The 22,880-nt window shown below is 36.6% G+C and overlaps 1 protein-coding gene, 1 non-coding gene and 2 pseudogenes across 3 annotated transcripts; 2 read left to right on the top strand and 2 right to left on the bottom strand.

The window, feature by feature from the left end:
* Positions 1-1,831: 1,831 nt before the first annotated feature.
* Positions 1,832-2,766, top strand: LOC137713361 (1-aminocyclopropane-1-carboxylate oxidase homolog 1 pseudogene; annotated as a pseudogene).
* Positions 2,767-13,654: 10,888 nt separating this feature from the next.
* Positions 13,655-15,611, top strand: LOC137713896 (1-aminocyclopropane-1-carboxylate oxidase homolog 4-like; annotated as a pseudogene). Its single transcript, XR_015955825.1, has 2 exons — positions 13,655-14,554; positions 15,138-15,611. The product of XR_015955825.1 is annotated as a 1-aminocyclopropane-1-carboxylate oxidase homolog 4-like (transcript).
* Positions 15,612-17,477: 1,866 nt separating this feature from the next.
* Positions 17,478-19,369, bottom strand: LOC137712973 (ubiquitin-ribosomal protein eL40 fusion protein). Its single transcript, XM_068452189.2, has 4 exons — positions 19,033-19,369; positions 18,828-18,930; positions 17,787-17,853; positions 17,478-17,637 (listed from the first exon to the last, which is right to left on the bottom strand). Exons 1-4 carry the CDS (start codon positions 19,220-19,222, stop codon positions 17,611-17,613), a joined length of 387 nt encoding a protein of 128 aa, XP_068308290.1. The 5' UTR covers positions 19,223-19,369; the 3' UTR covers positions 17,478-17,610.
* LOC137714047 (small nucleolar RNA snoR99) lies at positions 18,615-18,715 on the bottom strand. Its single transcript, XR_011065388.1, has one exon. It is a non-coding gene; the product is annotated as a small nucleolar RNA snoR99 (small nucleolar RNA).
* Positions 19,370-22,880: the final 3,511 nt, after the last annotated feature.

The following is a 22,880-nucleotide window of genomic DNA, read 5'->3' as shown; positions in this document are numbered from 1 at the left end:
TCCATTCTATTTTTTCAATTATTTAAATAATATTTTGATTATTAAAAACTTTTTTTTTTCTTTCAAAAACGATTATATCCGTATGAGTGAAATGGAAGCAAGACCGCGACCATCCTTCTGCACTTGTACCACCATCCCGAGTATCCCACGTCTAACAACATAGGTGATGCAACGACAACAACGAAGAGTTTGAGTTTCTCAACAATCAAAGAATCCAAGCCGAAAGAATAAGAAGCGAAATCGGTAGAGAAAGCAACTCCATCTCTGCTGCCACTGGAGAAGCCGGAGGCCAATGATTGATACGGCAACTGATGCATTTAGCGCGTTTTGGGATGTGGATTATGACGAGCTCGACGAATTCCACAAGATCAACTCATGTTATTCAATCATAGATTATGTTACGATCTTACTCGACGTCTTCTTCTTGCACAGAGAGAAGTAATAGGAAGGGGTAACAAACAATATTCCATTTATTGCTTCCTTCGTTTACATTCTCACTATTTATACGAGTTGTACTAATTTCTAACTAACCAACCTTCCTTTCACCCAATTCCCAACTAATTCCCACTAATTCTAAACTAATCTTGCCACCTGTCAGAGATTCCTAACAGATTCATTTATTTATGATCCAATAAACACAAATTAAAAATTAGAAGGCATAAAATGAAGAGGAGATGTTTTAGAGAATTGAGATTACACGTTGATAATCCAATCATCAACTTCTATGTATAAAATTTAGTGTACAAATTTAATCTTTCGAATATTATAAATTTAATCATAGATTCATTTATTTATGATCCAATTGATAATCCAATCATCAACTTCTATGTATAAAATTTAGTTTACAAATTTAATCCTTCTAACATTACATATATGGATAATAATTGGAATCTCACTCGTGGACTTTAGACGATTCTAAAGTCCAAGAAAAATTAAATAACATATCCATTACTTTTTAAAACAATAAAACATGTATTATAATATCATTGCACAAAATCAAAAAGTGAGTACTCAAAATTTATCATATATATTACACGTTAACACTGCAACAAAGAATTACAATTTCTATCTAATGTTTTATCATGCTTTCTACGTCTTTCCTTTTCTGTGGAAAACCTTATGGGTGTGTTTATTTCACGTTCTTAAATGGGATTGGACTAGCTAGGATTATTATCCCATGTTTGGTATGTTTAGACTTAAATGAGACTAGCTCGAACTCGTGTGGGACTCTGGGCCTCGTTAGATCATCCAAACTAGTCTGGCGTTGAACCATGAAATTGCTAAGAACGCCCTTTCTTATTAGTCTTGTCTAGTCCAGAATTGCCTAACCTAGGCCCTGGGTTATGTGATGTCATGATGACATCAATCACTATTAAAAAATTAAATTAAAAATACAAAAAATATAATTTTTTTCTATAAATACTTAATCATGTTCTTCCACCTCACACTATATTTCAATATTTTCAACCAATCTTTTATTATTATCCGAATTTAAAAATAAAATAACTATTTATTATTTTATAAAAAATAATAATATTTTAATACAAATTGCATGAGCTATTCAGTTTATGGGATGAAGATGCACTTGAACAATTACTATTTATTGAAGACAATTACTATTCACTTGAGGGATTAAATTGCCGATTACCCAATAAACCTAGCAACAGTGGAACTGCTCTCAAGTAAAATAGAACTTTCAGTGAGCTCATGACAACGATTAAAAATAAAGAGCACCAAACGCATCCCCGCCTTTATATGTTGTTAGATTAAATAATTGGACACGCACAAATATATAGTTATATTGGATTGAATGTTCTGATTCTAGCAGTTGTGCTAAGAAAATGGCAGCCATAAATATTGATGCCACTTTGTACGACCACATGAAGGAAGTGAAAGAATTCGACGAGTCAAAGATGGGAGTCAAGGGCCTCTCCGATTCTGGCATCACTTCCCATCCCTCAATTTTTCAACCACGACCCTCAAACTTTGTCCGATCTCAAACCCTCAAGCAAAAACACCACCACCAACATCCCCATGATCGACCTTGCCCACATCAACTCCGCTGCCCACCGCCCCAAAAACTTTGACCAAGTGAAATCGGCCACCAAAAACTTCGGTTTCCTCCTAGTAACCAACCACGGGGTGCCCGTTTCTGTTTTGGGCGAAACGGTCAACGCGATCAAAGCGTTCCACGACCAGCCCCATGAGGTCAAAGCCAAGTACTACAAGCGAGAGGAGGGAAAGGGGGTCATGTATGCTAGCAACAACGACTTGTACCGCAAGACGGCTGCCAGCTGGCACGACTCTTTACAAGTGTGGATGAGTCCAGAGAGGCCGGAGGTGGAGGAGATACCTGAGACTTGTAGGGAAGAGGTGGTTGCATGGGATTTTAATGCAACCAAGGTGGCAACGGGCGTGATGGAGTTGCTTTCAGAAGGGTTAGGGTTGGAGGGAAGGAGGTTTAAGGAGCTCACCTTTTCGGATACGAGGATGCTTGTGGCGCATTGCTATCCTTATTGTCCCCAGCCTGATCGAACGGTGGGGATTACTGCACATACTGATCCTGGGATTATAACTGTTTTGTTGCAGAATCATGTGCCTGGGTTGCAAGTTAGGCATGGGAACGAGTGGTTGGATGTTAAGCCCATGCCTGGAGGTTTAATTATTAACGTTGGAGACTTGCTTCAAGTAAATCCAACTTTGACAATAGCATGTTCATATTTTTTCTTGCATGTACCATTTCTCGTCCAACAAGAGTATATCTAGAATCACTTTTAGAGGAAATATTTTTAAGTTTCAAAAGCCTTTAAAGTATTTTCTACAATTATGTGTTTTCTTGTAAGAAGAATTTCAAATATTGTTCTACAATTCATTTGTATTTTTTTTTACTAAAAATTAATTTCCAGAATATTTTCATAAAAAACGCTTTCAACTATTTTGAAACCACTTTCAACCAAACTGATAATTAATCGAATTCACCACTCCATCGTCCGCACAGTCCACACAGTAATGTGTCTTGGATACGTACAATTACTTTTCCTATTTTTTCTTGGACGAAAGTAAATGTTCACATGAGAAAAACAAGGAATGTTGTCCATATTTTGTTCGGTCAATGATTCCCTCAAACTCTTTTTTTCTCCTTTTGCAAATTCTATTTTGTTTTTGTTCCCTTATTTTCTCTTGATTTATTTAATTTCAAGATATCTCTCTTTTTCAAATTTTTATTAGGACTAATTAATTTTAAAATGAAAAAAGTTAGGTGGAAGATTGATATTGCCGTTGATATTAAATCCCATGCGGTCTCATTCTTAAAATTATGGGTGGGCACGGGTTGGGTTGGATCGATTTTGGGCCAAAACCGAAATTAAACCGATCTAGTTGGTTGGGTCAAAATTGCAAACCGAAACCAACCAAGTTGCGTCTAAAACCGATCAAGTCGGTTAACCGACAATTGCAGGTTGGTTTGGGTCGGTTATCGGTTTGTGTGAAGACGAAAATACATAACAAAATTATCTCCAAAAGCTTTAGTAGCACCAATATAAGAGTGATTGCTCAAACAAAAACATAAATGAATAAACCTTTTGAATGAGATAGATTATTTCAAATTAGTAAAATTTGAAATTGAGGTTACACAAAATAAGGAGAGCACCAAAGCAGCATCTGTTGCGTTCTCCAAAAGGTCCCCCATGTTCTTTTCCAAAAGGACTCTTAAACTAATTAGGTTTTGTTTTTATGTGGTAGAAACATGGTAACATGTTCAAACTTGTATTACCAATTACACAAGGGATAGTGAAACTACCTGGATCTTTACATTTAGGAGGCAATTTCCTTTGTAACATTGCAGAGACATTTTCACTTACATGCACCATTTCCTTGTTCGAAATCATTTTCCTTGTTGTGCAAAGTTCTTTCAAGAATTTGGCATACTTTGGAACTTGTTTGATTGCATCAAGGAGAGGGATATTGACTTGCACCTTTCTAAATGTCTCAAGAATGTCCTTGTCACTCTCTTCTTTCTTTGATTGCAAAAATTTGCGAGGGAAAGGCGCATTTGGTGGAATAACATTAGAAACAATTGAATTTGGACCTACCTTACCTTTGGTGGACGGCTTAGGGGCATTGAGTGGCTACGGCAAGGGTTGCTTCACCCTTGCCGTGGCTTTGCCTTTGTCGTCCTCCTCTTGCAGCAGCTTTTCATCCTCATTTTGGCTTGATTTGGGTGGTAGTGGGGTGATTCCAACTTCCTTGCCACTTCTTAACGTGATAGCATTGGCGGTTTCAAATCCTCCTCTTGGATTCATAATGGTTGAACTAGGCAGTTTTCCTTGCTCTCTAAATTGGCCCATGAATTCTGCCATTTGCCCCATTTGCTTCTTCAATTCATCCACCTCCTTAGCTTGATTTTGCACTCTATGCGTCAAAGTGGTGAGTAATTGAATAACTTTATCATTATCCAAAAACATACCTAAATTTGGTTAAACCAGAGGTGGTTGAGGTTGCATTGGTGTGAATGGCATTTGAAATATGCCAAGGGGTGGTGGACAAAATCCTCCTTGTTGTTGAGGTTGTTGAGGTTCCCTCCATTTCATGTTTGGATGATCTATTCATCCCAGATTGTAAGTGTTTGCATATGGATCATATTTGGGCTGATTTTGGCCTTGAAATCCCACGACATGGGCACTTTCCCATCCTTCATTCTCTATCAATTGAGGACATTGCCTAGAGGGGTGTCATTGCATGGTGCACACGCCACATACACTTGTTTTTTGCACTTTGGATCCATCAACAACCTGTGACATAAGAACAGTAAGATTAGTCAATTGAAATTGAATTTCAGAAATTGCACTTACCTCATTCACTTGTGGTTGCTGCCGTGGGATGTCCCTTTGTCCAACTCCCTCGTATTGTTGTGCATTCAAGGCTCGATTTGCAATTAAGGTCTTGGCATCAATTAGTGTTTTGTCAACCAAAGCTCCTCACGCTAATGCATCTAGCATTTGTCTCTCAATTGGAAGAAGTCCTTTATAGAAATATTGAATTAGAAGCTCTTCTTTCATTTGATGTTGAGGGCATGATGCAACTAGAGTCTTGAAACGCTCATAATACGCTAGAAATGACTCTCATTGGTTTTGTTGAATGCCACTAATTTTCTTCTTCAAAAGAATGACTCTTGAAGTAGGGAAGAATTTCTCTAAGAATGCTTTCTTCATGCTTTCCCAAGATGTGACAGTTCCAGGTGCTAATTCATAGAGCCAATCTTTAGCCTTTTCCAAAAGAGAGAATGGAAAAGCTTTCATCTTCAAAATGTTGCCATCCATGTTGATTGGGGTCATGCTTGAACAAACCACTTCAAATTCCTTCAGGTGCTTGTTTGGATCCTCCATGGACAGCCCATGGTACTTTGGAATGTGATGCAGTAAGCTAGACTTCAATTCGAACTTATCGGTCTTGTCTTGAGCTACCCTAGGATATTGAATGCATAGGGGTACGACATTGTCCAATCCCAAGGCTAAAAGTTCCTTGATTGTTCGATTATCTATGATTGGTTCTTCCTCTTCTTCTTGAGTCGTGGCCTCTTCTTCCTCTTCTACTTCAGATTCTGAGCTAGAACTAGGTGGACTAAGTTCTGGCTCCTTCCTCTTCCTTCTCAAAGTTCATTCAAAATCGTCGTCAAACTCCAAGATATGTGCACGAATAGGTTGAGAACTTCGAGTCATAAACTAGTACCTAAACAAAATAAAACAAAATAAAATCAATAACCAAAATTAAAAGACACAAAAACAAAAGAAAACAGGGGGGATTAGCAAAATTGCTAATCCCCGACAATGGCGCCAAAAACTTGGTGTGATATAAAATTGCACTCAAATTAAACCTTCTTATTGATAATTGTAGTAAAGATGTAAGTAGAGACCGTTCTAGGCCGAGGATTAGGAGGGATTGCTAATCTACTTAAAACTGACTCAAAAACACAAAACTAGGCTTGAAAACACTTAACTAGACTTAAAGACTCTTAACTAGACTTATATGACTCAAACTAAGCTAATAAAACTCAAAACTGCACAAAACAATAAAAAAGACTCAAATTAACCATCTCTTTTTATTTTTTTTAGAGATGACAATAGTTCAGTTTAGGGACAGAAATGATATATTCATCCGCATAACAACAAAAATTAACCATATCCATAACCGCAAATTAACCATCGGGTATTATCCATAACCATACCCACTGGGTAACAGATTCCCTATCGGTTAACGGGTATATCCATCTTCGTCAATACAAAAAATATATTTGTTCAGTTGAGACATTATAAGTTAGTAGATATTAATTTCGTCATTAAACATTTGATGTATAAAATGATCCAGTGAATGGATCTTGTTGAGTATAAAAATTAAAACACTGATGATGTTGGCTTGTCTTTGATATATCCTATAAGCACCATTGAGTTTGCATTGATTTTGATTCAAAACTTTACTTTCCTACAAAATGCAACTTTTGTATTTTCAAGGTAATGGTTCGGTGAATAATGGATATACAAATACATACATATACATATACATATACATACACACACACACACACACACACACACACACACACTACACTATTATATTCAAGTCTAGGTCAAATCATAATGGTCCAAAAGCCCAAGTGAATATGCTGATGGGGTAACAATCTTCTCAAACACATTTTAAGTATGATTCCCTTGTCAATTTTACTTATGAAAATAAGGATTGGTGGATAGATTCTAGAGCTAATGTACATGTCTGTTTTGATTGTGAATTTTTTAAAACCTACCAGAAATCAGGTGGAGGACGTGTAACTCTAGGAAATGACTCAATGTCGCAAGTGCTTGGAATTGGAGATATAGAACTGAAGATGACGTCCGGAAAGGTCTTAATTTTGAAGGACGTGCGACATGTACCTAATATTAGAAGAAATTTAATTAGTGGATCATGTTTAGTAAAGCAAGGCTATAAAGTTGTAATGGAATCGGATAAGGTTGTAATAACTAAGAATAATGTATTTATTGGAAAAGGTTTTATCAGTGAAGGATTGTTTAAGTTAAGTGTTTCTTCCGAGTGTAGTAATCTTTCAAAAGTTCTCAATGTTGAATCTAGAAATGCTTGGCATGGACGTTTGGGACATGTAAACTTGTTCAAAACTAAGAAAATGATGGATTTGGACCTAGTCCCAAAGTCAAATATGAATCTTGAGCATAAGTGTGAAATTTGTGACCAAGCAAAACAATCCGAGAAACCTTTTAATTCCGTGGAAAGGAATACCCAAATTTTAGAGCTTATACATAGTGATGTTTGTGACTCAAATAGATTACCTACTAGAGCTGGTAATAAATATTTTGTCACATTTATGGATGATTGTTCGAAGTATTGTTATATTTATTTGATAAAGACCAAGAATGAAGTATTTGGTAAATTCAATTAGAGAAAAGGATAAAGAGACTTAGGTCTAATAGAGGTGGTGAGTACACTCTTACCAAACGTAGTGTTTTTTGTGAAGAGCATGGTATTATACATGAAGTAACAGCACCCTATTCTTCACAATCAAATGGAGTTGCAGAAAGGAAGAACAGGACCTTATTGAACATGGTGAATGCAATGCTTTTGAGTTCTGGATTACTGAAAAATTTGTGGGGGGAAGCAATTTTGACTGCATGTTTTATATTAAATAGAGTAATCATTGAAGACAACACTACTACTCCATATGAAATGTGGAAAAAGAGACCACCAAATCTCCAAGTCTTGAAAGTGTAGGGGTGTTTGGCTAAAGTTGCAATCCCAGAACCTAAGAGAAAGAAGATAGGACCTAAAATTGTGGATACTGTTTTCTTAGGTTATGCTCATAATAGCAGTGCCACTAGATTTCTAGTTATCAACTCTGAAATAAATGAAATTTCGAATAACACTATATTGGAGTCTAGGGATGCAACATGTTTTGAAGACATATTTCATTTCAAGACTAGAATGCAAAAGCAAGTGGTGGATGGATCATGCACCAGTAATGACAAAGCCTTCACAAGTATTAGCCATCAAGTTATAAATGAAGAAGAACCTCTAGCAGAACTTAGAAGGAGTATGAGACTTAGAGTGGAAAATAACTTTGGTGATGATTTTTATACCTTTTTAATTGAAGGTGATCCAACAACATATAAGGTAGCCATGATCTCTATCGATGCTCCATTTTGGAAAGAAGCTATAAACAGTGAAGTTGAGTCTATTTTACAAAACAACACTTGGGAGTTAACGAATTTACCACCCAGTACTACACTAATTGGTTGTAAGTGGGTATTTAGGAAGAAACTGAAGCCTGATGGAAGTATAGACAAGTGCAAAGTTAGGCTAGTAGCTAAGGGATTCACTCAAAAGAAAGGAGTTGATTATTTTGACACTTACAATCCTGTGTCTAGGATTACCACAATTAGGATCCTCATAGCATTAGCTTCTATACACAATTTAGTAGTTCATCAAATGGATGTTAAAACAACATTTTTGAATGGAGACCTAGATGAAGAAATTTACATGGAGCAGCCCGAAAGATTTATAGTGAAAGGCCAAGAACATAAAGTGTGTAAGTTGGTTAAATCGTTATATGGACTCAAGCAATCTCCTAAGCAATGGCATGAGAAGTTTGATAAAGTCATTTTAGAATATGATTTTGAAATTAATGAGCATGAAAAGTGTGTCTACTATAAGGAATGCAATGGACAGTGTGTAATTTTATGTCTTTACGTTGATGATATATTATTATTTGGAACAAGTTTGGAAATTGTGAAAGATGTTAAGTCTTATCTATCAAAGAGATTTGATATGAAAGATCTAGGAGAAGCCAATATTATTTTGGGAATGAAAGTAGAAAGAACACAAGTAGGTTTTATTATAAACCAGGCTACTTCAATTGAGAAAATGCTTAAGAAGTTCAATTTTTTCAATTGCAATCCTGTCTCGATACCATATGAACAAAGTGTGTGCTTACTTAAAAATAGTGGTGAACCTGTGTGTCAACTCCAGTATTCTCAAATGATTGGGTCTTTGACGTATATAGTAAATAAAACCAGACCTGATATAGCTTATGCGGTTGGAAGGCTAAGTAGATACACTCATAATCCAAGTAAAGAACATTGGAATGCTTTAAGGCAAGTGTTTAAGTATCTAAGAGGAACTATGGATTATTCTATACATTATAAAGGATTTCCTTATGTAGTAGAAGGGCATAATGATGCAAATTGGATCATTGATAGCTCCGAAGTGAAATCTACTTCAGGTTATGTATTTTTATTAGGGGGAGCAACTATATCTTGGGGATCTAAGAAACAAACAACAATTTCTAGAAGTACAATGGAATCTAAACTCATAACTCTTGATACTGCATGTATAGAGGCTGAATGGATTAAGAATTTTTTGCTTGATATCCCATTGGTGAGCAAGCCTATACCAGCCATCTCCATACATTGTGATAATAAGGCTGTGATAGATTTAGTGAGGCAGACACATACAAATAAGAAATTAAATAGACATATTAATGTTAGATACAAATTTGTGAGAAGCTTGTTAAATAAAGAAGTTGTTTCTTTGGACTATGTGAAGTCGGAAAAACACATTGTTGATCAATTGACCAAAGGTCTATCTAGGAATGGAGTCCTAGATTTGTCGAGGGGGATGAGCTTAAACCCATAAGGAAGTCACCTAGGGAAGAAACTCAACCTTTGTGATTGGAGATTCTATGTAGAAGGTTCAATGGGTAGAAACAATCCATATTGCGTGACCTATATTCCAGCACTCTAAAATAGGAGATTTGAAATAAAATCTCATACTCATCCCTATGACATTTGTGTTGATGATATGTGATGTTAATGAAGGACATTGTCCTGAATAAGTTCCAAGGCGGGCAATCTCCCGCAGAGTGCAAGGCACATGTACTCTTGGAGGACTCACCTAAGTGAGAGTATTCGTGAGGCCGTGACTGTGAGAATTGGGTTGTTCTTTAAAAACACTCATGAGAATCAAGATTAAGCGCATGGCCATTAATAGTACTAACCCGCGCCAAGTTTTTGATCAATACTATGTGTGTAATATGTTGTAATCTAAATTAGAGGAATCTAGTTCAAGACTTAGTTCACTATGATTCCTTCAAATGAAAACTATGAATACTAAATGTAGGTTCAAGTCCAAAAGACACCTACACCCATTGCATGGTATACAAATTGCCCAAACTTCCGTTTCTTCAATTGTGTCTTTTTTATTCCTCATAGAGTTTTGAATCTTGTGGGGGATTGTTAGTTATCTTAAATATTTTAATGATATTTTATTTTAAAGATTCAAAACTTATTATTATTTTATTTTATTTATTTATAATATTTAAGAGTTGTGTTTTATTTGAAGAGTCATATTCCTTTTAAAAGGGTATGAGAAGTTCTTTAAATAAGAAACCTCAAATAGAAAACATAATACGCTAAAACTTTTCTGTTTGCCTCAGTTTTCACTCAATCTACATTCCTACTTTAAAATTCTTGAGCAATTGATCACTACTTAGCAATCTTGTCTGTCGTTGGCGTGCATAATGGATCAGATATCTTATGAGGCTTTGGGTTGTATCTTGGAGTTGTAGGCACCGCCATAACCTGCACATAGGGAGGTGTCTACGGCTTTAGGGCAGCGACATCGCACCTATCTTTGGTTCACATGCCAGATTTTCTTATTCTTTTTTCCTAATTTAATTTTCATAAGTCTGATTGTGATTATACATTTGATTTGATATATTTGATCATATAAATAATTGGTATATTTCTGCAATATATTACACATTAACTTAGGCATCAACGTGGCGCTACAGGTCCTCAACTTCCTGTGATCTATCTAGAAGAAGAGGAGGCAGTAGTGTCACAGTGTCATGCGTTCGCCATCCCCCGATAAACCTTACCAGGCCCACGATCGAGGCTCTGATCTAGGGTATCAGTCATGATCTAAAAGCCCGCATCCTGGGTTGGCGTCATGTCCTCGATAAGGGTGTTTAGGAAGCTGCGATACTACTTCTTGGATTGCTCTTCTCCACCATAGTAGCCTATAATAATAAGAAAACACATATTAATATTTAGTTAATATTATAATATTTCTAAAACATAAACTTACATGGAGCTACTTGGTTGTCTCATCGCCAGGTCAAACATAAACTTCCTTAAACATGTCGATTGTCAAGAACTTAACGCTGTCCTTAAAAAAGTGTTAAGAATTTATTATTAATTATAATTACAATTTAAAAATAATATACTTTTACTTGTCATCGCTTCTATAATTTATAGAAGAAGGGCCTCGAACTAGAGTGGTGGAGAAGTTTCTTCTCCGACCTGTTGATCTTGTTTGCCTTAGTTCTCTTCTGTTAAACACAAAATGTACGTATTACTACGTATATTTTTTTAATTAATAAAAAATAAGTAGAATATCATTAAAATATTATTATATTTACCACATATTTTGGGTCCTGAAAATGCCTACACAGCCACTCCTAATATACCGGGCTCTTTACCAACTCCTGAGGGTAGCCTTCTTCGCGAGCGATCTCTGAATCTATAAAAGTCTTATAACATTTGTGGAGGTCGCTCTTCCACTAGAGTGCCAGGTATGTGATCCATATTGCATCAAGGTTCTCAACATTATTGTTCGGGTGCAAATATAAAAAAAAAATTAAAAATTAAAATAGTATTAAATTATTAATATTTGTATATATATTTTTTAAGTATGAATGTAAGTTGACAATATTAACCGACAACTCATACAACACCTCCTACCTCGTCTCTTCCAACATTGCTCTCCAAGACTTTTACCACATAGGGCAATGAGTTCGCATTTATGCATTCAATATTGTGGGTTAACCTGCTATGCTACTCAGACGTAATCGATGCATGATGTCGATAACCATAATAACTTTATTTAATGATTAAACAAAACCCAACATTAAACAGCCTAATAGAATAGCTCAACTGCCATTTTTTATCTTCCACTCCTTTTTCCACCTAGTCCCACCCCCTATCCTTTTCTTTCTCTTTCACATCTCTTCTCCGTCCGCCTCTCTCTCTCCCGTTCACTTATCTTCTCTCTCCCAACTCTCATCTTATATCTAGTCCCACCCCTTTTTCTCTCTTTTATATTATATTTTAAAAGAATTAATTTCAAAAGAAAAAGAAAAAAAAACGTTTAAACTTCTTGTCTATTTTTCAATAAAGCCAATGAGGATCCTATTCGGAACCTCTTTGTGAGAAATTCGAAGATCCTTCAATTGTGTTCATTTATCGTACATTGTTCAGTCAGAAATTATTTTAAAAATTTTATTTAAAATTGAACACAAATAGTACCTGACAAAAACTAACCGCATAATTTACGATGAACAGATACAATTAAATGATTCAAGAGGATCATCATTCCAATCAAACATAGGTGATCGAGACCTCAGACCAAATCTTACCTTCTTTTATAAAGGTGAAGAACGCACAAAGGTCAATAAAGTTGTGAAGGAACTAAGGAAAGTCATCCATAATAATTAATTTGGAACTTTATACTTTTTCAAGGTTTGGTTTGGTTTGGTTAGGTTTGGTTAGGTTTGGTTTGAGATTTTTTTATCAATGTCTCGTTTGGTAAGTTTATAATCCTTTTATTTACTTATTCTTGATTTAATTAGTAGATTAATTATTTATATGGTATTTGAATTTGTTGATTAGGGTTCTGATTTTGAGAATAGACTATATTCCATTGTTGTTGTTTCATGTTGATACACTTTTATAAAGGCAAAAAAGAAAAATAAACATATAATTTTAGGGGTGTGCTATCCACACACCTCTTTTTACTTCTCACACACCCTTTGTTAATTTGTGTCCGTTGATCTTCTTCAATTCATCCGATCTGATGGCTTAAATCTAAAAAGGTGTGTGGATATCACATCCCTAATTTTATGGTACTAATTTCAGCTAGCCCACCCAAGATAAAAAATCCTGGCTCCAACCTTGATGCGAAGTGAAATGAAAATGTCAACAAGTCATGATTAACAACTTCACTACCATAACTAAGAGGAATGCTCTCTTAAGGTCCTCATTTTGAGGACCTGTGAGGTCCTATTTCATTTCAACCCTTAAAACTAATCTAACTGTGAAATAATCCAAAATATGATATTATTCCTGTTACAACATAACAAAATAATAATTTTGATAAAAAAAAAAAGAGAAGAAAAAAAAAAAGAGTTTCAGGCGTGAATGTCATATATCTGGTATGCTGTAACAGGGATAATTTCATATTTTGTTATTATCCCTGTTACAACATTATTATTTTGTTATGTTGTAACAGAGATAATATCATATTTTGGATTATTTCACAGTCAAATTAATCTTAAGGGTTGAAATGAAATAAGACCTCACAGGTCCTCAAAATGAGGACCTTAGGAGAGCATTTATGCCATAACTATAGTGTACGCTCATCATACACTTAATCATTTGTCATGTATCTTTTCACCTAACTCTAGTAAACTTTCAAATTAAATGTTACCTTTTCAATTTTGAAAAAAAAAACAATCAAAGTAAAAGAACACGTGACATATAACTAGACGGTGAGCAAAAATGCTCTAGATTAAATTATAAAAGGGAGACGCATACATATATACTTAGATAGGATTGAAATGAATGCTCTAAGTCTATCAATTCTAAAATGGCAGCCAAAATTGATGCAACTTTGGGATCATACGACCGTATGAAGGAAGTGAAAGAATTCGACGAGTCGAAGATGGGAGTCAAGGGCCTCTCTGATTCTGGCATCATGACCATCCCTCATATTTTCGTCCACGACCCTCAAACCTTATCCGACCCCAAACCCTCATCCAAAAACACCACAACCCCCATCCCCACCATCGACCTTTCTCACATCAACTCCCCCGCTCACCGCCACAAAATCGTTGACCAAGTGAAATCCGCCGCTAAAACCTTTGGCTTCTTCCATGTCATTAACCACGGTGTGCCTGTCTCCGTTTTGGATGAAACGGTCAACACTGTCAAAGCGTTCCATGAGCAGCCCCATGAAGACAGAGCCAAGTACTACAAGAGAAATGAAGGAAAGGGGGTCATGTATGCTACCAATACCGACTTGTACCGCACATCGGCCGCAAGCTGGTGTGACTCACTACAAGTGTGGATGGCCCCGGAGAGGTCGAAGGCGGAGGAGATACCTGAGGTGTGTCGGGAAGGGGTGGTTGGATGGGATTTGCATGCAACTAAGGTGGCGGATGACGTGCTGGAGTTGCTTTCGGAAGGGTTAGGGTTGGAGCGAAGGAGGTTTAAGGAGTTTAACGTTTTCAGATCAAAGGTTGCTGGTGGGGCATTGCTATCCTTATTGTCCCGAACCAGATCGGACGGTGGGGATTAAGGGGCATACTGATGGTTCGATTCTGACGGTTCTGTTGCGGAACCATGTTCCTGGGTTGCAAGTTAAGCATGAGAACGAGTGGCTGGATGTGGAACCTGTGCCTGGAGGTTTGATTATTAATGTTGGAGACATGCTACAGGTAAATCCAACATGATATCATGTTCATATTTTCTCTTGGTTGAACAATTTGTCGTCCAACTATATGAATCCGGTGAAATACTCTTGATTTACTTTCTACCATATAAAAAGTGCATTCTTTGCATCTAATACATTTTTTTTAATACAATCCATATCAATTAATCTACCCTAAAGAGGTGGAGGGATGTTTAAACCCGAAACACAGGAGGTTGAAGAGGAAATCGCTAGCTACCAAGGCAATTCACTACAAAATATCTAATACATCACCTAAACACAAATTTGTGCGGTGGATACACTATATTTTTTCCTATTTTCGCTTAGACAAAAAATTAATCTCATGTGGAAAATGTTGAGTTTAATTTTCGTTTTCATCTTCTTCTTTTTTAAGTTTTATAAAAAGAAGTTAATTTGATTATACTAAGTTAGATTTTTTTCTTTTTATGATAACGTTAGTGGTTAAATTGTTAGTTATTAAAAGAAAAATGAGTGGTCAAGGATCGAATCCGCACCATAAGCATTATTTGTTCTATTTTGTTTATATCGATTATTTATTTTAATTACTGTGTTTTTGGATGAGGGTTTAGATAATCTCCAACGGGGAATATAAAAGTGTGGAACACAGGGTGTTGGCCAACTCTTGGAAAGAAGCTCGGATCTCTATTGTGATATTTTTCAGCCAAACCAAATGGAGAGAAGGTGGCTACTATGGACCTCTGCCGGAGCTTTTGTCACCTGAGAAACCACCAATCTATCGAGACTTCACTGAACAAGAATTACGGGAAAATTTCTACAGCAAAGGACTAGATAGCAAGTCTATGGTTGATAAACTCACAATAAAAAATTGAGATGGGTTGTTAATCTCTCTTCCACCATGTTTGTAATTATATCCCCTAGTAATATTTTACATATCTATATATATATGCAACTGGTTTGCAACATGCTTTTTAAGGTTTGTAATATAATTAATAAAAGGTTGGTTATGTATTTCCAATATTCAATGGGCTCTAGTTCAATTTGCAACACTAATGAGGATCAAATTGAATTATCAAAGTTTAACACTGTTGGGGAACTTTTAGGTTGAAGTGGACTTGGGCTTTGAGAATGTCCTCTTGTCTCCCTTGGTGCGGAATCGAACCAAGTCCCGGAATATCTCGAAAGAGTTAACTTGTCTTAGGAAACAATTTGGTAATATCAACGGCTTGAAGATAGCATGATTGATTAAGATAATGACTTGCTTAAGTGAAGCGTGATGTGGAAGCTAGAAGATTATCAGTTTACATGAGAGATAAGAGATTTGCATGTTGCATGGCATTCTTGGCTGCATAATTTGGGCTTTCCTAGAGTGATAGTAAGGCTTTTGATGGCTGGGATGTTTAATGGAAGGCCATGAGAATTACTAGGGTTGCATGGATGGTGATGCTTGAGGCCTGAAGTATGCTTCTGAACTAAATGAAACTCTCTGGAGTTATTTCCTGGGTGGTTCCCTCTCCCTGCGTTTCTTTTATCTTTCTCTGTGTTACCTCCTCTGTCTCTATGTGTTATCCTTTTCTCCAATAGTTTCTCCCTCATTATGTAAGTGAAGGATTCTTCTATAGGCTTCAAGGGAATCTCCATTTGTGGCTTGGTCTTCCCCTCTTTCTCCCTAGCTCTCCTATTATTCCCTTTTTGGTGTAAGATAGCTGCACTGTTGAGACATGTAGTTTGCTTCTTCCCGAGCCACGGCTTTCTCCAAGCGACCTTCCGCAGGCGTTACATCTAGTAGCGCGCCTCATGGCTTTCGCGCGTTGTCTGTCTGTGTAAGCTGGGAAGTGAAAGTCAGCATTAAATGTCGGACTTGCTGGGTTTAGCATGCATTTAATGCATGAATCTAGTTTAGTTCTAACTAAAAGGGTTGACTTGCTAGGGAAAGAGGTAAACTAAGCTAGTTCTCTCTCAATGTTGCCTGCGTGAAATGCAAAGGACAAGGGCTTGGATCTTTAGGCCCCCAAGTAGCCCAAAGTCTTCCATGACCCTGATTCCACTTAGGCCCGATAACCTTCCATAACCAAAACATATCGCGATTCATTTGACAAGTCCCAAATATGTGACTTGAGCTTAGCATGAATAGTGACTATCATGAGGAAGCATGGCATGATAAATAGGCATGAACATGGCGTGAATATATAGCTTAATCATCGTGGCACGGCATGTTTGTAAATATATTCATCATTGATCCCGCGCATTGGCATGTTTTTGGGCTTGAATGTAGGTTTTGCATGACAATTGGTCCCTAAGACTTAGTTGGATTGGTGTGCAACATTTTTGAGCCCCAACAATTTGCGATGGAGAGCTGATTTCACATTCCTTTTTAACTTGTTTATTTTTATTTCTGATCATCCAATTGAATATATCAAACAGAAACAAATGAACATGAAACTCGCAGCTGAAGTAAGTTTACACCTCATGCTTAAGAGGTCAATCTGGTTATACATTTTCATATGTATTTGATTCGTTTGCTACGTGCTTTCGAATTTGCTATAGCCAGCTGGTGATTTAAACTCATGCGATCACTTTAGAATGCAAGTGATAGCCTCATCGACACTCCTCATATGTGACACATGAAAAATCAAAGAATTTATTAGTGACACTTCAAAAACGGCATCGTGAACTCATAAATTTTTCTCACATGTTGCGTTCATAAGAATCTACTGTATAAACCACCGCTTCTGCTTATATTCGACCACCACATTATTCGGCAGCCGAAATTCGTACCTTTTGAATGCAATTCCAAAGAGATAAAAGATGTCGATCAGCAAAAACAAGACGAAAAAAGAGAAACTAGGGAAAAAATGGATAAGGCAACAGAGGGACAAACAAAGGCCTACAACAAGTTCATCAGAAAAAGGACGATGAAACAGAAGCAAACATAAACCAAGAGATCAAAATTATCCCACGATGCATCATATGTTAATATAAACTGCAGTAATTCAACACCGATACAAAGCAAATGACTTTAACTGAAATACAAAAATTCAAACTCCGGCCTAGACAAGAGTAATAAAATATTCGGATGACAGTCTACTTGATCTTCTTCTTCGGCCTCAACTGCAAAACAACAAAATCGCAGTTTCAGTTGCTCAGAACATAAAGTGATTACCGGCATACCGGTCATGATCATATAGAATTCTATGATCAAATTTCAAATGCAGTAAGCAAGCAGCGACCATAAAAAGTCCAAAGAAAAATGAAAGTACCTGATTGCTGTGGCCACACTTCTTCTTCCTGCAGTTCACTGCCCTTGGATGAAGACGAGCATAGCACCTAACAAACAAGGGAGATGAGAAACACTTAGATGTCAGCATAACAATCTATCGTTTGGATTATCACATAAAAATCAAGTGTTGAAACAATAAAAGTGGAAAAACAATAGGAGGATACCACAACAATACACATCAAACACAATATCAATTAACATTGTATAGAGTATTAATATCAATTACAGGAAAAGCCTAGTTGACAATGTTGAAACACTAGAAAACATGAGATTTATCTCAACGTCAAGCTCTAAAATCAAAACGAAAACAATCACATCCTACAATATCTATCAAGTAAACAAAGCAACAATAGGATGTTCCACCCATGAACATCAACTGAAAACAATTGATCGCAGCTGACACAATTAATGGATGAAAATAAATGTCGAGACAAGCATAACCTCAATACACTTTAACACAGAAAGGAGGCTAAGTAATTGTCTCAACAATGAAGGATGAGCCAAAACCTCAACACAATGCCAGACCCACAAAAATAAACGGAAAGTTGATTAAACAGAATTTCTTATTGGAAACAATCAGAGTACAACTTGCTCAGAAAAGAAATCAACGAAAAACACCTAGCCATTTGCCCCTTAAGAAAATCCTCATTCATTCAATCAAAATCTCAAAACCAAATTTACTAATATCTTCATCTTGGAAACATCAATAATTAATATCGTCAGCTGATCGCTTAAATTAGGGTGTATGAATAATATTAAGCAAGTGTTTTTACATAACAAATGCTATACAAACATAACAACAATTAACCAATGTTCCACTCAAGAAAATCAACTGAAAATAATTGAGCCCAGCTGACAAAGTTAAGAGAATGGGAATTTATGTGGGGACGAGTATAACCTCAATTGCACTCTATCTGAAATGGAGGCTAAGTAATTGTCCCACAAAATTAATCACTAAATTAACAACAAATTAGACAAAAAGAAAACATTCACAGATTAAGGAGAGAAAAATGATAATTACTTTCTGCAAATCATCTTCTCCTGATTGTACTTGCGAGCCAAAGCCATGAGAGAAGGTTCGATAATCCCTCCGCGGAGCCTCAGCACGAGATGAAGAGTCGACTCTGAATCAAAACAGAGCAATCAATTCGAATCAGGCTCCGCAATGAAATACAATCAACTGAAAAATCCCCAAAATTTAAAACCTTAAGAAAAAAAAGACCGACCTTTCTGGATGTTGTAGTCAGCCAGGGTGCGGCCGTCTTCGAGCTGCTTGCCGGCGAAGATGAGGCGCTGCTGGTCCGGCGGAATGCCCTCCTTGTCCTGGATCTTGGCCTTGACATTGTCGATGGTGTCGCTGCTCTCGACCTCGAGGGTGATGGTCTTCCCGGTTAGGGTTTTCACGAAAATCTGCATCTTTAGGTTCCTTTGGCTGTGTCTCTGTGAGAGGCGGAAATGGCTTCGTTAGGGTTTTATAATCAGCTTCTAGGGTTTCATTTCTTGGGGTTTCTCGCTTGGGGCGAAAGGCTTGACCCGGAATGAGCCGATATAATTGGCCCGCTTGTTAAAAAGTGTGGCTATTTGGGCCCTATATATATATATTTTTTTTTTTAATGTTTTCTTCCTCTTATCCTCCACCTCCACGTATCATTATCGTCGTAGATTTTCGTTAAAATTCTCGACCATTCATGTAATGTCATGTGTTGTTATCCATTATTAATATCCACTCATATTTTTGATAAAAATCTCAACCATTTATATAATGCCATGTGTCCATGTATCATTATCGTCGTAGATTTTTGTTAAAATTATCACTCATTTATGTAGTGTCATGTGTTATTATCCATTAGTAATATACACTCAGATTTTTTATAAGATTCTCGATCATTCATATAATGCCACATATCATTATCCAATGTTATGGTTTCCTATTTTTTATTATAAAAAGAACATTTCTTATACCATTTCTCCCTCCTCTTCTTCCCGAAGCACTCTGTCCCTTTCTCTCTCCAAGCCCTCGCTCTCTCTCTTCCATTGCATGATGTTAATACTACCAAGGACAGATCCACATAGGGACCAGGGAAGTCCCAGGACCCGTCGGCAATTCTAAATCGTTGCTATAAATTTTCTAGGGACCCCTCGTACTCGAGCATGAGGTTTGTGTAGGTTGCAGTGGCTGTCTTCTTCTCGAAGAAGATGACCGCGCATGGAGAAGAAAGAAAATAGGGACCCTTCCTGCCTTTCTCCTCCTTGCTTCTGCCATGGTCTCATCCGTCGGTGCCACCTACTTCTCCTCCAACCCTTCTCTGTCGTTTGGCGGGGGCAGTACATAAGCCCAAATTTCCCCAAATTATTTCAACCATCTTAGTAATTCTTCTTATGGGTGAAATTTCCTTCATAAGGTTAGTAAGATAGATATGATCTGTCATGGGTTAGTGAAATTTGGGGGTGGAGCTACCATGGCTTCAAGAGAATGGGGAGGGAGGCGGTTGGTGGAGGTATATCAGCTTTGTTCTTGGTGAGAGAGAAGGTGGATGTTTGGAAACTAGTAAAATAGAAAAATGATGTGTTTGGTTAGAAAGATAATGGGAGTTTGGGGAGAGTTTTATTTTACCGGTGTTTTAAATTGGGGTGTGCTATCCACACACCCCTTTTTACTTCAAACACACACTCTTAATTTGCGGCCGTCGGATCGACTGAATTAAAGAATATCAAATGACAGAAATTAACAAAAGATGTGTGAAAAGCAAAAAGAGGTGTGTGAATAGCGCACCCCTTTAAATTTAATGATTCATATTAGATAATCAATGACTTAGGTACTCCCTAGTAACTTATGAAACCTCGTAATGGACGCTTGAATTATGATTTTATAATTTGTAATATTGTTTTGCATATGATTTTTGAATGAAATGTATTATATTAAAAATTTCAATGTTATTTTTGTCTATAAATTTTTTGACCTTTATAATTGGGACCCCCTGAGTTTAAAATCCTGAATCCGCCACTGAATACTACATCCTATTTTCATAATCAACTTGAAAAACATATCTTTTAATTATAGACATTGGTGGGAAATTTGTATATAAGTGGTGGGAAATTTTATTTTTTAAGTTATTAACTTTTTAACACACATATCCCACCATTTATATAACGACATATGATGTACCACCCTGTATAACGGTCACACTAAAAAATCTCTCATCGGGCATTCAATCTGCTTCTCTCTCTTCCATTGCATGGTGTTAATACTTCATCCTATTTTCATAATCAACTTGAAAAACATATCTTTTAATTTTAGGTATTTTATATACATTGGTTATATGAGCCGCTAGTCTAGAAGAGTAAACCATAGGTTTGATTTTGTAAGAAATCATGATATCTGATGAGACGCTAGGAGATATAAGATATTGAATATAGGTAAGGTCCTTGTTTCGTGTATAGAGACTAAATTGAATAAATAAATCTGAGAATTTAACTTTCCCCCTCCAAACTCATTTTTTCTAGCCTCTAGCCCATCATATAATATTTATTCGAATAAAACCTAATTACTAGGATCCAACTAAGCAACTTACCAAATTAAGTTTGTGTGTCTGTTTTTATATTTTTTGGATCCCTAATATACCCCATCTAAGCCAGTAAGGAAAGTTCTTGTAAGTTTGTTTTAATTGATCACATGCATTGAATTTGGCAAAGTTTTGTAGCCATGAAATATGGTTCTAGATGGAGGAATTAATTAGGAATTTTTTTTAATTTTGACAATAAATTTCAATTTGAATATACCTAATTTACTGTTTATTTTCAACAATATCTATCGTTTAATTTTATGAAAATAATTTACCTACTATGAAAATTAATTTTATGAAAACAATATCTATTGTTTAATTTTATACCTACAATATAATTACATGAAAATTGTCACTTCCCCGGCCCGCTCTACCACCGTAGCACGATATTGTCCACTTTGGGCTTACCATTCCCTCACAGTTTTGTTTTTGGGAACTCACGAGCAACTTCTCAGTGGGTCACCCATCATGGGATTGCTCTAACCCCCTTCTCGCTTAACTTTGGAGTTCCTAAGGAACCCGAAGCCAGTGAGCTCCCAAAAGGCCTCGCGCTAGGTAGGGATGGGAATATACATATAAGGATCACTCCCCTGGGCGATGTGGGATGTCACAATCCACCCCCCTTAGGGGCCCGACGTCTTCGTCGGCACACCACGGCTAGGGTTAGGCTCTGATACCAAATTGACACACCCCAATCGAGATCAGGGCATGCTGGCCGTCACGTGGAAGTGACGGCCAGCATGCCCTGATCTCGATCGGGGTGTGTCAAAAATAGTTTACCTACTATGAAAATTAATTGTTTGAAAACAATATCTATTGTTTAATTTTATGAAAATAATTTACCTACTATATAATTACATGAAAATTAATGTGCCTACTTTTTAAATTTGTAACAAAATTAATTTACCTACTTCTTTTTATGGTATTTGACATACCCCGACCGAAATCAAGGCGTGCTGGTCGTCATGTGAGGGTGACATAGTCATGTGCACAGTGCAGAAGCAATAATAATATAAGAAATGCGAATAAATAAAAACCAAACTAACTAGAGCACTAGATAAGAATAAGTGCAAGACAAAACTAAGTGTGAATTCACAACCAGAGCATAAGTAGCCTAAGTGCAGTATAGCAAGACGAATACTAATTATACAACACCAAAGGTAATCCTACAATGGTGATAATCTGTCAGAGATACCGTGGATTCCTCACAAGCCACCAAAAAGCACTCCTAACTAGAACCTGGAATGGCGCAAAATAGAAAGTATGAGTGGGCAAAAACAAAGCTTTTCAAAACCATTTCAATTATCAAAGATAGTAACTCCTCGCCGTAAAACCTGTATAATTTCCTAGAAAATAGAATACATATCTATGCCACAACCATGCTCAGAATAGCAAAATCCACAGATGTGCCATGTTGAATATCTCAACATAAAAACATGTAAGCCAGGTGATATAAATCAATGCAAAACCGTGAGGACGTGGTCGGGGCCTAAAGCGAACAATATCGTGCT

The sequence above is a fragment of the Pyrus communis genome, chromosome 14, assembly GCF_041283825.1.
Source record: "Pyrus communis isolate YQ-2024b chromosome 14, ASM4128382v1, whole genome shotgun sequence".
NCBI classification, from domain to species: domain Eukaryota; kingdom Viridiplantae; phylum Streptophyta; class Magnoliopsida; order Rosales; family Rosaceae; genus Pyrus; species Pyrus communis.
Note: the sequence above shows the minus strand (reverse complement) of the source record. Positions and strands in the feature narration are given on the sequence as shown.